Source organism: Stigmatopora argus, chromosome 7 (assembly GCF_051989625.1).
Source record: "Stigmatopora argus isolate UIUO_Sarg chromosome 7, RoL_Sarg_1.0, whole genome shotgun sequence".
Lineage (NCBI taxonomy): Eukaryota > Metazoa > Chordata > Actinopteri > Syngnathiformes > Syngnathidae > Stigmatopora > Stigmatopora argus.
The window spans coordinates 13551791-13565648 of NC_135393.1; the positions used below are offsets into that span (position 1 = coordinate 13551791).

A 13858-nucleotide genomic window follows, 5' to 3' on the forward strand; every position below is an offset into this window, starting at 1 on the left:
GTTTTGATATTTTGAGCAGCACCTATAATTTAAAAAACCTACCTTTGATCTTTTCCGTGCACATTTTTCATTGAGTTTGGCCTAAAAATACAGGGTGTTCCAAAATGTTTGACCCTATTTCGTAGGCCAATAATTTTGAGACAGCAGAGACAGTGGAGCAGGTTCCTGAAGCCTAGTCTAGTCCTTTGTTTGAAGAGCAAGTATGGAAAACCACATTCCAGCCCTTTTCCTGAAATTTTTGGTGCCAAGTCCTAATTTGTTTCGTAGTTGGTGGCTTCTTTGCACAATTTATGAAGAAGGCACGCTGCATTGCTTTAGGTGACTGAGTCCGAGCATACTCTAACACTCAAAATGCCTTTTTTTAAGTCAATGGCATTTCTTAACCTGAAAAGATAGATACAGACGCTCCCCTACTTACGAACGCAATTGATTCCGAGCGATTGTTCATAAGTTGAATTTGTTTGTAAGTTGATTCAGTGCTATATTTTGTATTATAATTTATGTTTAAGGCTGATATAAGTATATTGAAGGTTTATATAAGTGCATTTGTATGTTTAAGGCTTGTATAAGTAACACGCATTGGTTTGTACTGAAAAAAAAACATTTAATAAAATGGAGAGAATATGTACAGTACTGTAGAGAGAGAGAGAGAGAGAGAGAGAGAGAGAGAGAGAGAGAGAGATTTATGTATTAGAAACTGAAACTTTCAGAAGTCACTGTGGTCCAGTGGCAAAGACAATGGGTCAGAACTTCAGGTGGACTCGAGTTCAATTCCACTCTTTGCAATTCTCAAATTGTTTATTGAGGTAATGAAAAGGATAGATATAACTTCCAATCACATCATTTCAGAAGTCACTGTGGTCCAGTGGCAAAGACAATGGGTCAGAACTTCAGGTGGACTCAAGTTCAAATCAGGAATGAGTTCAATTCCACTCTTTGCAATTCTCAAATTGTTTATTGAGGTAATGAAAAGGATAGATATAACTTCCAATCACATCATTTCAGAAGTCACTGTGGTCCAGTGGCAAGAACAATGGGTTGAAATTAAAGTTGGACACAAGTTCAAATCTGGAGTGAGTTCAAGTCCACTCTTTGCAATTCTCAAATTGTTTATTGAGGTAATGAAAAGGATGAATATAACTTCCAATCACAACATTTCAGAAGTCACTGTGGTCCAGTGGTGAAGACAATGGGTCAGAACTTCAGGTTGACTCAAGTTCAAATCAGGAGTGAGTTCAATTCCACTCTTGGGCAATTCTCAAATTGTTTATTTGGGTAATGAAAAGGATAAGTATAACTTCCAATCACATCATTTCAGAAGTCACTGTGGTCCAGTGGTAAAGACAATGGGTCAGAACTTCAGGTGGACTCAAGTTCAAATCAGGAGTGAGTTCAATTCCACTCTTTGCAATTCTCAAATTGTTTATTTGGGTAATGAAAAGGATAAGTATAACTTCCAATCACATCATTGCAGAAGTCACTGTGGTCCAGTGGTAAAGACAATGGGTCAGAACTTCAGGTGGACTCAAGTTCAAATCAGGAGTGAGTTCAATTCCACTCTTTGCAATTCTCAAATTGTTTATTTGGTTAATGAAAAGGATAAGTATAACTTCCAATCATGTATAGGCGGGCCGCCTCGTGGTGTAGTGGGTAAGTCACCTGCCTGCGACGTGGGTGTCGAGGGTTCACGTCCCGGTGTCGCCAGTCAACGACTGCATGGCGTCGGCAGTCGGCCGAAGGCCGACTGTCGAACGCCACCAGGGATCCCCCTCCCAACTGTCTTCCGGTCAGCCGAAGGCTGACCGGAAATATTGTTTTGCTGAAAAAAATGACTAAGTCTTTATTTGAATGAAAAAAGGATTACCCATTTACTGAACTACTAGTGTACTGATCAGTCAAACGAGAGCGGGATTCGAACCCCAGTCTCCCACATGGCAGTCAAACTAACTAACTTGAGGTCTGTCTGACCCATTGACTTTGCCACTGGACCACAGTGACTTCTGAAGTGAGATGATTGGAAGTTATATTTATCATTTTCATCACCTCAATAAACAATTTGAGATTTGCAAAGAGTGGACTTGAACTCACTCCAGATTTGAACTTGTGTCCAACTTTAATTTCAACCCATTGTTCCTGCCACTGGACCACAGTGTCTTCTGAAATGAAGTGATTGGAAGTTATATTTATCCTTTTCATTACCTCAATAAACAATTTGAGAATTGCAAAGAGTGGAATCAAACTCACTTCTGATTTGAACTTGAGTCCACCTGAAGTTCTGACCCAATGTCTTTGCCACTGCACCACAGTAAAGTTGGAAGTTGTATTTATCCTTTTCATTACCTCAATAAACAATTTGAGAATTGCAACGAGTGGAATTGAACCCACTCCTGATTCCCGCCTCATGTTCTGACCCAATGATTTTGCCAGTGGACCACAGCAACAACTAGAAGGTGAAGAATCAGAAGTCAGATTTATTCTCCGACTCTCTTAGCCTTACTTGCTATGTCATTTCTTAAAGAAAAAAAGCCTTACTATACTATGTCGTTTTTTAAGAAAAGAAGCCTTACTATACAATATCGTTTTTTAAGAAAAAAAGGCTTCCTCTACTATGTCGTTTTTCAAGAAAAAAAGCCATGCTATACTATGTCGTTTTTTAGGAAAAAAAGCCTTACTATACTATGTCATTTTTTTAAAGGAAAAAAGCCATACTATACTATGTCGTTTTTTAGGGGGGAAAGCCTTCCTCTACTATGTCGTTTTTCAAGAAAAAAAGCCATGCTATACTATGTCGTTTTTTAGGGGGGGAAAGCCATACTATACTATGTCGTTTTTTAAGAAAAAAAGCCTTACTATACTATGTCGTTTTTTAAGAAAAAAAGCCATACTATACTATGTCGTTTTTTAAAGGAAAAAAGCCATACTATACTATGTCGTTTTTTAGGGGGAAAAGCCATACTATACTATGTCGTTTTTTAGGGAAAAAGCCTTCCTCTACTATGTCGTTTTTCAAGAAAAAAAGCCATGCTATACTATGTCGTTTTTTTAGGGGAAAAAAGCCATACTATACTATGTCGTTTTTTAGGAAAAAAAGCCTTACTATACTATGTCGTTTTTTTAAGAAAAAAAGCCTTACTATACATGGTCTTTTTTAAATAAAAAAGCCTTACTATACATGGTCATTTTTTAAGAAAAAAGCCTTACTATACATGGTCTTTTTTGTAAATAAAAAGCCTTACTATACTATGTCGTTTTTAAAGACAAAAAAGCCTTACTATACTGTGTCGTTTTTAAAGAAAATAAGCCTTACTATACTATGTCGTCTTTAAAGAAAAAAGCCTATACTATGTTGTTTTTTAAGAAAAAAGCCTTACTATACTATGTCGTTTTTTACGAAAAAAAGCCTTACAATACTATGTCGTTTTTTTTAAGAAAAAAGCCTTACAATACTATGTCATTTTTTAAGAAAAAAAGCCTTAACGAACGCAATTGGTTCCGAGCGATTGTTCATAAGTTGAATTTGTTTGTAAGTTGATTCAGTGCTATATTTTGTATTATAATTTATGTTTAAGGCCGATATAAGTATATTGAAGGTTTATATAAGTGCATTTGTATGTTTAAGGCTTGTATAAGTAACACGCATTGGTTTGTACTGAAAAAAAAAATGGAGAGAATATGTACAGTACTGTAGAGAGAGAGAGAGAGAGAGAGAGATTTATGTATTAGAAACTGGCCAAAAGAAGCGACCTAATGACGATTGCACAGTTTTCTTCTTTTTTTCATCATAAATGATGCGGTAGCACTGTATGGCATCATTCAATTGATTTGCAAACTTTGTGCAACGTTCAATATTTGGGTCCTGCTGCTCGATCTTTCTGTTTATAAATGGTACTGACGGTCGAACGATTCAATGCCCGTGAAACGCTCACCACTCTCACGCGCATCAAGCTTCGTTATTATTGCCACTCGTTTCAAATGAAATGGCTTGCCTCTTCCTTGCAACTCCCTCAATAGAAGCCTTTAGCTTTTTACCAACCATATTCAATATTGGATGCATGAGATATTTAATGATACAAATGAAAAAGGTTCTTTGCACACTGGAGATACATTCACGCACTTCTGCATTGCAACGAAGAAGAAGGTAGATGCTGGGTGAGCTGAGCTCTCACAGCGCCAGGCGTCGGTATTAGCGGCGGAAAGAAGTACTACTCCGAAAAAGGCGCGAAATACAAAATTGGACTTGCGAACATTTTTGGACTTAAACGCAATTTGCAGACATGTTCGTATGTACCGTTGTTCGTAAGTTGAATGTTCGTAAGTAGGGGAGCGTCTGTATACCAAACGTTACACACAAAAACTTGAATCGTTTCTACACAAGCTGTGAAACTTTGAGGTCATTCCAACGAAACTTGTCAAAATTATTGGCTTACAAAATGGGGTCAAACATTTTGGCACACCCTGTATTTCAATTCTGAATTATGCTTCTCGGAACATGTCCCCCAAGATGCCATCTTAACAATATTTTAGTATGGAGTGATTATGTCAACTATTGTAAATACCCCCCAAAATCATGCTTACCATATCCATACCATGTTACCAATTTGCATGCTGATCCAATCAAACCTTAATCATTTATGACCTATTACTCAAGAATCTAGTGCAAAAACATCTCAAAATTGAGTTTTTTTTGTTATATTCTTGAATGACCCCATTAAGGCATTACAGTCCCCCAAAAGAAGAAATGAATGGCTCAGTTTCTCACCTCTTTGGTCCTGCTCAGCCCCATCCACATTTTCAGTCTTCTGAGGAACAGCTCCACCATTTCGTAGTCTTGCAGACCCACCGCGGGTCGGTACAATTCGGCCCTTCCGCGCCGGTAGTTCCTCAGCAAAATGGAGGTGATCAACCAGATCAACAGCAACCGGACCACGGCGAAGCTCGCGTGGAACACCAGGGAGGAGACGCCGGCGGAGGGTCCGGTGAGTGTCCGCGAAGGGTCCGGTGACAAGAGACCACGGCCCCCGGCGCCCAGCAAAGACAGAAAGGCGGCGCTGACGCTACCGTAGCCGTCGAAGACTGAGTGGAAGAGCTTAAGTGTGAGAAAATAAAAAAAGATCGTAGGTGAATCCTCTGGTAACGTTTGTTCATTGGGTTAAACCAGTGTTTCTAATTCCTTTTCAGTTTCAGTTTATCGCATCTCCCAAACAACCCAGTAGAAGCTGGCACTGACCAGGTGTCCGGTGTGCGAGTAGGCCAGCAGTAATAGCAGCAGAGCCAGAGCGACGCTCAGCAATTCCCAGAAGGAGCGTCGCAGAGCTCGGCCAAACACGGCCCACTCTCGCAAGAACCGTAACTGATGAGAAGCCTGCAAAAAATGGCAACATTTTCATTCTTTGAATAAAGTCTTAAATAATTTCACCATGTTGCATAAGCAGTTATTGTTCCTCCTTACACATGTGTACTTGCATTTTTGGTATTTTTTAAAATACATTAAGTCTTTTTCTCCCAAAAAATGTGTGTTTCTCAGATCTTTCATACAAAATTGGGACACTTAGATTATTTTTAAAGGGTTTAGTTGGGTGTCTATTTTTTTGAGGACCGAACAAATTGGAGAATTTACATATAAAATAGTGCTCTACTACTTACAAGAGCAGTGTATACAGTATACAAACTAAAAAATCCACACTTCGCGAATTTTGAGTTTTTTCAAACTGCGAAAGTTGGGGGACTACTGTAAAAATATTTTTCGCAGTGTAAAAAAAACGCGGAAAATGAGGGAATGCTGCATAAAATATTTCTACAGTAGTCCCCCGACTTTCGCTGTGACGCGCAGAATTCAACAAAACGCATAAAACACAGGGCCGAAATGCGCACGAGAAAATTACTAGTTTTTTTATGTATGCATCTTTAGCAAATCAGAAAAATATTAGGAAACTAAAGCAGACAAGATGTTCCTAACTGAGCCGAGTTGCACGAGTTTATTATTATGCTTATTTTGGGGGACTTCGTTCTTACCTTAAGCACTAAAATGAAAAGTAGCAAGGCCGCCATGACTGTGTACATCTGAGTCTGTTTGGCGAGGGGGTAGAAGTCTGTGAAGGCATCCCGGGGGCGCTGGAGATACAACGTCCACTGATGCTGGGCCGTGACGCACCGCCTCAGATGCAGCACACATACAGATGCCACCAGAGTAAGTTTACAAATTCCCAGGAGTCTCCAAGAAGACAAGAGGTAAGAGTACCCCTCTTTGAGGAAACCCAAAATCCCCCGCACCAGGAAATACAACAGCAGGATGAGAAGGACCACCTGGGGAACGGGAAAGCATGTAAAGTTTTGCTTGCAAAATGAAAATCGGTCAGTCTACCCGCAACGGATGGCCTGTCGGTGGTTACCGTTAAAAGAAGCTGCAGATCCAGCCCGCTGATTGGCCACAGAGAGATAACAACGAGGTCGAGGCTGGACTGAGCACGCTCAGAAACGGGGAACTCGAAGAGGAAAGAAAAGACTGCCAAGAGTTTTGTGTTGACATTGTAGAGAGAGAACTCCACGTATAAATTGCGACTCCTACAAACAAATATAAAAATAACAATATATTAATCACAACTAGCTCAAATGAATATGAACATAAATGGTGGTGAAATACCCCTCATTAAGCCAGTGTTGCTGCTGATGCTGTTGCAAGGAGATACGGGCCTCCTCTAGAGTTCTGTTCAACGGCAGGACCAACGGACTGTCAGCACGAGAAACTGTAATATTAGACCAAACGTGTCCCCTCAAACTCCCTAATCTGGGTCCAGCTAGAAATGAAAAAAAAAAAGTTACAAATGTGCAAATGGAGCATTTGATTTGAAGTCCACAAAGTCCAGTATAATGGGAACTCACCCAGCATGTGGTTGATTTGTCGGAGTCTCACGGTGCCAAGTAACACGCTTCCCGTGTCTCCGAGGAGGGTGGAGTCATTTAGAAGGCGCGGTAATAAAGATTGGTTCAGCCAAGTAAGGACATCATGCCGGCTGAAATATTGGAAAGAGATTGCTAAGTATATGCACAATAGTGTTGCACTGATCCCATTTTTGACAATAGGGTGAATGGCATTGGGCAAATGTCATAGCATTTTTACAAAATATTTTTTTTTCCTGTTAATACTAAATTACTGCATACTCACTTCAATATAAAGAAATAGGATGATGAAACAGCTTTGACAACGCTGGACATACAATTTATTTGAACTAATAGCATGTGACGGCTGACTGCTGATCAGTCTACTAAGACTGTACTACTAATCTTGTCATATGTATGTATATATGTGCTTATATATGTGTATGTATGTATGTACACGTATGTGTATGTGCTTATATGTGTATGTATGTATATGTATGTATATATGTATGTATGTACACATATGTGTATGTGCTTATATGTGTATGTATGTATATATGTATGTATGTACACGTATGTGTATGTGCTTATATGTGTATGTATGTATGTACACGTATGTGTATGTGCTTATATGTGTATGTGCTTATATGTGTATGTATGTATATGTATGTATATATGTATGTATGTACACGTATGTGTATGTGCTTATATGTGTATGTATGTATATGTATGTGTATATATGTATGTATTTATATATATATTTCAGCAACATGCTTATTTATCTATATATTTATTCATGTATTTATGTATTAACTTACTTATTACATATCTATTTTTTTTAATCTAAAATGCCTTTCCTATTTCTGCATTCTCACCCTGTTGCTACTGTGACAATGTAATTTCCCGAATACGGGATGAATAAAGTTATCCAATCCAATCCAATATTGTGTTCTGTCTACATGTCACAATATTTCACATCATACGGAAATCCAAACCATGATCCCTACAAATATTGTTAAACCTAATTTGTGCAAATCCCCAATGCCAATTTTACCTGCTGATGTTGTGGTACTCAGGCGTATGCAACACAAGTTGCAACTGAGTATGCAGTCTCAGGCTGTGTGTGTCTTTGGCAGAATCCGAGTAGTTGAGCAGAAGAACCACCAACAAGAAGAACATGTAAAGCAGGAAGTTCTGAAAATAAAAATAAATTAAAAAAAACACTTTCAAACCACTGAGTGGTCACAATGAGTCTAGTGTAATGTGTTTCTCGCTGACCTTCAACATGGTGTGCAGCATGCGGACTTTGCGGGCCTGGTGTCGGTCTTGGGACAGAGCGTAGCCCTGGGGCGGCCGCACGCTGGGGACCCGCTGCACCACCCTCTCAACCGCGGGGAACTCCACCAGCACATCTTGGTCCTCGGGGCGCAGGCGACACACAAACACTGCATAGTATATGGCCTCGCACAACACCTGAAAGACAAAGTCAAGTATGTGTCGCTCTGCCAGGGAGATACGCAAACTCTCCACATTTCTCGAATGATATACAACATTAACTTCATAAATGTCGCATCAAATCAAATGTTTCGCGACACACAAAACGAACAGGAAGATTTTTTTCTTTCGACATTTTCTACCCATTCATTTCCATTCCACTTATCCTCACAAGGGTCATTTGGGGGGTGCTGAAGCCTATTCCAGCCAACTACGGGGACCAGGCGCAGGACACCCTGAATTGGTGGCCAGCCAATCACATGGCACAAGTAGATGGATAACCAGTCATAAGTCGCTAGGGACAATTTAGAGTGTTCAAACAGCCTAGTTAGTATGCATGTTTTGGGGATGTTGAAAGAAACCAGAGTACCCGCAGAAAACCCACGGAAGTTTGAGATTGAACCCCTTGATCTCAGAAGTGCATTTTTTTTTATGTAGTCCCCTGATTTGATTCCGTCAGTGATTTTTTGCAATTTACAAACACGAAATGTTCACAGCCTCCCTTTTATTATTATTATTAGGGCTGCATACATACTATTTGACATTCACCAGTAAATGTGCTTTTTTAGTTTAGTTCCTACCTTTATTGGTTCCAGGAGCAAACAGGAGCACAGGAAGCTGGCAAAACTGGAGACGAGCCACATCATAGCAACCTTTTGATTGAAGCCATGAGCCACCCAAATGGATATACCGTTGGCCAAGGCGATGGCGGCCCAGCTCCCCCACAGGGCCGCGCGTCCGCACCAAGGCGGGAACCGTCTGGGACGACACACGTCTGCCACGACTAGAGAAGGGCAACATTGGCCTTAATACTTGAAAAAAAAAACCTCTGATTTTACAATCCTTAACGTAAGGCTTTTTTATTGAAAAAAACGACATAGCATAGTAAGGCTTTTTTCTTAAAAAACGACATAGTATAGTAAGGCTTTTTTCTTTAAAAAATGACATCGTATAGTAAAAGGCTTTTACCTTAAAAAACTACATAGTATAGGAAGGCCTTTTTCTTAAAAAACGACATAGTATAGTAAGGCTTTTTTCCTTAAAAAACGACATAGTATAGTAAGGCTTTTTTTCTTTAAAAACGACATAGTATAGTAAGGCTTTTTTTCTTAAAAAACGACATAGTATAGTAAGGCTTTTTTTTCTTAAAAAACTACATCGTATAGTAAGGCTTTTTTTCTTAAAGAAATGATAATATAGTAAGGCATTTTTCTTAAAAAACGACCATGTATAGTAAGGCTTTTTTCTTAAAAAACGACCATGTATAGTAAGGCTTATTTTTCTTAAAAAAACGACATAGTATAGTAAGGCTTTTTTTCCTTAAAAAACGACATAGTATAGTGAGGCTTTTTTTCTTTAAAAACTACATCGTATAGTAAGGCTTTTTTTCTTAAAGAAATGATAATATAGTAAGGCATTTTTCTTAAAAAATGACCATGTATAGTAAGGCTTTTTTCTTAAAAAACGACATAGTATAGTAAGGCTTTTTTTTCTTAAAAAACGACATAGTATAGTGAGGCTTTTTTTCTTTAAAAACTACATCGTATAGTAAGGCTTTTTTTCTTAAAGAAATGATAATATAGTAAGGCTTTTCTCTTAAAAAACGACCATGTATAGTAAGGCTTATTTTTCTTAAAAAACGACATAGTATAGTAAGGCTTTTTTCTTAAAAAACGACATAGTATAGTAAGGCTTTTTTCTTTAAAAAATGACATTGTATAGTAAAAGGCTTTTACCTTAAAAAACTACATAGTATAGGAAGGCCTTTTTCTTAAAAAACGACATAGTATAGTAAGGCTTTTTTCCTTAAAAAACGACAGTGTAGTAAGGCTTTTTTTTTCTTAAAAAAACGACATAGTATAGTAAGGCTTTTTTTCTTAAAAAACGACATAGTATAGTAAGGCTTTTTTTTTTCTTAAAAAACTACATCGTATAGTAAGGCTTTTTTTCTTAAAGAAATGATAATATAGTAAGGCATTTTTCTTAAAAAAGGACCATGTATAGTAAGGCTTTTTTCTTAAAAAACGACCATGTATAGTAAGGCTTATTTTTCTTAAAAAACGACATAGTATAGTAAGGCTTTTTTTTCTTAAAAAACGACATAGTATAGTCAGGCTTTTTTTCTTTAAAAACTACATCGTATAGTAAGGCTTTTTTTCTTAAAGAAATGATAATATAGTAAGGCATTTTTCTTAAAAAATGACCATGTATAGTAAGGCTTTTTTTTTAAAAAACGACATAGTATAGTAAGGCTTTTTTTTCTTAAAAAACGACATAGTATAGTGAGGCTTTTTTTCTTTAAAAACTACATCGTATAGTAAGGCTTTTTTTCTTAAAGAAATGATAATATAGTAAGGCTTTTCTCTTAAAAAACGACCATGTATAGTAAGGCTTATTTTTCTTAAAAAACGACATAGTATAGTAAGGCTTTTTTCTTAAAAAACGACATAGTATAGTAAGGCTTTTTTCTTTAAAAAATGACATCGTATAGTAAAAGGCTTTTACCTTAAAAAACTACATAGTATAGGAAGGCCTTTTTCTTAAAAAAACGACATAGTATAGTAAGGCTTTTTTCCTTAAAAAACGACAGTGTAGTAAGGCTTTTTTTTTTCTTAAAAAACGACATAGTATAGTAAGGCTTTTTTTCTTTAAAAACGACATAGTATAGTAAGGCTTTTTTTCTTAAAAAACGACATAGTATAGTAAGGCTTTTTTTTCTTAAAAAACTACATCGTATAGTAAGGCTTTTTTTCTTAAAGAAATGATAATATAGTAAGGCATTTTTCTTAAAAAACGACCATGTATAGTAAGGCTTTTTTCTTAAAAAACGACCATGTATAGTAAGGCTTATTTTTCTTAAAAAACGACATAGTATAGTAAGGCTTTTTTTTCTTAAAAAACGACATAGTATAGTGAGGCTTTTTTTCTTTAAAAACTACATCGTATAGTAAGGCTTTTTTTCTTAAAGAAATGATAATATAGTAAGGCATTTTTCTTAAAAAACGACCATGTATAGTAAGGCTTTTCTCTTAAAAAACGACCATGTATAGTAAGGCTTATTTTTCTTAAAAAACGACATAGTATAGTAAGGCTTTTTTTCTTAAAAAACGACATAGTATAGTGAGGCTTTTTTTCTTTAAAAACTACATCGTATAGTAAGGCTTTTTTTCTTAAAGAAATGATAATATAGTAAGGCTTTTCTCTTAAAAAACGACCATGTATAGTAAGGCTTATTTTTCTTAAAAAACAACATAGTATAGTAAGGCTTTTTTCTTAAAAAACGACATAGTATAGTAAGGCTTTTTTCTTTAAAAAATGACATCGTATAGTAAAAGGCTTTTACCTTAAAAAACTACACAGTATAGACATTTTTCTTAAAAAAACGACATAGTATAGTAAGGCTTTTTTCCTTAAAAAACGACAGTGTAGTAAGGCTTTTTTTTTCTTAAAAAACGACATAGTATAGTAAGGCTTTTTTTTCTTTAAAAACGACATAGTATAGTAAGGCTTTTTTTCTTAAAAAACGACATAGTATAGTGAGGCTTTTTTTCTTTAAAAACTACATCGTATAGTAAGGCTTTTTTTCTTAAAGAAATGATAATATAGTAAGGCTTTTTTCTTAAAAAACGACCATGTATAGTAAGGCTTTTTTCTTAAAAACCGACATAGTATAGTAAGACCTTTTTCTTAGAAAACGACATAGTATAGCAAGGCTTTTTTCGTAAAAAACGACATAGTATAGCAATACTGAATTAAAAAAGTCTTATTGCATATGAATTCAATGGTAAAAGCCAAAAACATTCTACCAGTATTTCCTTTCATAACACAACATTAAAATACACACACCGCATTTACACTACAAACTCACACTCACCTGTATTGGAGGAGAAAGCAGTTTTGGGGGGTTCTCTTCTGTGTGACTCCATAGGAAGAGGCTCATTGATTTTCTGAAGGAGAATCACCTCTGTATTATCTTCCAGAATGCTCGACCTGACGCAGGAGCCAAATAGAATTCGGTAAAAGTTCTCCAAACTGTTAATTATTTGCATTCTGTACCGTCGATACTTACAGATCAGCCATCTCACTTTCATCGGCCTGCGGGAAGAAATTCTGTCCGTCGCTCAAAATGTGTTTGATGAGGTCCTCGTCTGCAAGATAAGGTTGATTTTTCTTTCAAAATGACTAAAGAGTTTATTCAATTATTTTTCAACATCATTGTTTAAACAATTATTCACCGTCATTGACAATGATGGATGTCCAATACATTAAATTCCACAGTAAGAGAAAAGTTACTACTACTTTTTTTACCTGAGGAAGTAAAGTATTTGTGCCTTGGCTCCTCCTCATCGTCGGGGTTAAAGGTCATGTCCACACCAAGGTGTCTGCTCCCTTGTCCCCTCTTGAGCCTTGGCAGCCCCGCCCCATGTCCGGCCCCATGCCCCGCCCCTTCCGTCACGGACACATGACCCAACAGCTCAGGCCAGTCTCGGTCATCCGTCTCCTCCTCTGCCATGCCCCAACTCTCCATACTGATATCAAAAGATAATATTCACAGTTCAAATGAAGGAATTAGAACTTCAACAAAGTGTTATTCTAACAAAAAGAAATACCTTTTGGTGGATGGAGTTGGCAAATCCACATTGGTTTCCTCTGAGTTGGTCTGAGAAGCAGCCAAAAGAAAGAGGAAATCAAACATCCCGTGAGTCATCGTGTTCGAATGCTATTTTTCACCGATGAGAATCTACCTCGCCATCAAAGTAGAGGAAAGAACTTCCAGCGATGGAGTTCTCCAGGAAGTAATCAATCTCCACAGACTCCTGGTCTCCCGGTGGGGGCACTTGCTCCACGGACACACACTAAATGTTTACACAAATAAGAGCTGAATAGATATGCTGACGTGCGAAATGGCGTAAATGAAGTATTAGGAGGTTTGGCGCTCATACCTTGCTACGGCTCATTCTGAATAGTGTGAAGACAAGGAGATAAAGCGGGTAGGCAATCAGACATGTCACCACCCCTGCTGCTACAGTCTCACCGTTTAGTGACGATAACTGCCCCACAGTTTGTGGGCTGAAAAATACCATAACAAAATGTCCATCATCTTATAATGATCATTTCCTTTAAAACCTGTTGTTATACACTGCCAATTACATTGATGAGATCAATATCAAAATTGCTACTGCCAAAATTCTACTCATTTATTTTTTTAAATATCTAATTGAATGTTATTCTAAGCAATTTGCACATGATATAACATACAAGTGTGGAACCTTATTGATGGGTCCTTATGGCACATTATTACTCACTCCACATAACACACTATGTTAAACATATTATATTAAATATGCCAATGAAAATGTAACTAGTAACGTTTTGTAAATGATTTATTTAAAGAGAATAAATTTTATTTAAAAAAAATCCATCCCTTGGCAGTGTGCACAACAACCAAAAGGGGAAAAACTGTAAAATACTCTAAAATAGGACCAAA

At 37.1% G+C, this 13858-nt stretch overlaps 1 protein-coding gene and 1 long non-coding RNA gene across 4 annotated transcripts in view; one reads left to right on the forward strand and one right to left on the reverse strand.

Moving 5' to 3' along the window:
- pkd1a (polycystic kidney disease 1a) overlaps positions 1–13858 on the reverse strand; it is a 51727-nt gene that overhangs the window by 3082 nt on the left and 34787 nt on the right. For all 3 annotated transcript variants that reach the window (XM_077605636.1, XM_077605637.1, XM_077605635.1), the window contains 15 exons: positions 13314–13440; positions 13116–13226; positions 12981–13030; positions 12679–12899; positions 12440–12518; positions 12245–12360; positions 8952–9154; positions 8155–8349; positions 7931–8070; positions 6880–7010; positions 6641–6794; positions 6390–6561; positions 6013–6303; positions 5228–5362; positions 4760–5086 (listed from right to left, as the gene is read on the reverse strand). In XM_077605636.1, coding sequence (XP_077461762.1) covers positions 4760–5086; positions 5228–5362; positions 6013–6303; positions 6390–6561; positions 6641–6794; positions 6880–7010; positions 7931–8070; positions 8155–8349; positions 8952–9154; positions 12245–12360; positions 12440–12518; positions 12679–12899; positions 12981–13030; positions 13116–13226; positions 13314–13440 — 2452 coding nt within the window. The remainder of the gene's footprint in view (positions 1–4759; positions 5087–5227; positions 5363–6012; positions 6304–6389; positions 6562–6640; positions 6795–6879; positions 7011–7930; positions 8071–8154; positions 8350–8951; positions 9155–12244; positions 12361–12439; positions 12519–12678; positions 12900–12980; positions 13031–13115; positions 13227–13313; positions 13441–13858) is intronic.
- LOC144077714 (uncharacterized) lies at positions 2163–5415 on the forward strand. Its single transcript, XR_013301076.1, has 2 exons — positions 2163–5093; positions 5179–5415. It is a non-coding gene; the product is annotated as an uncharacterized LOC144077714 (long non-coding RNA).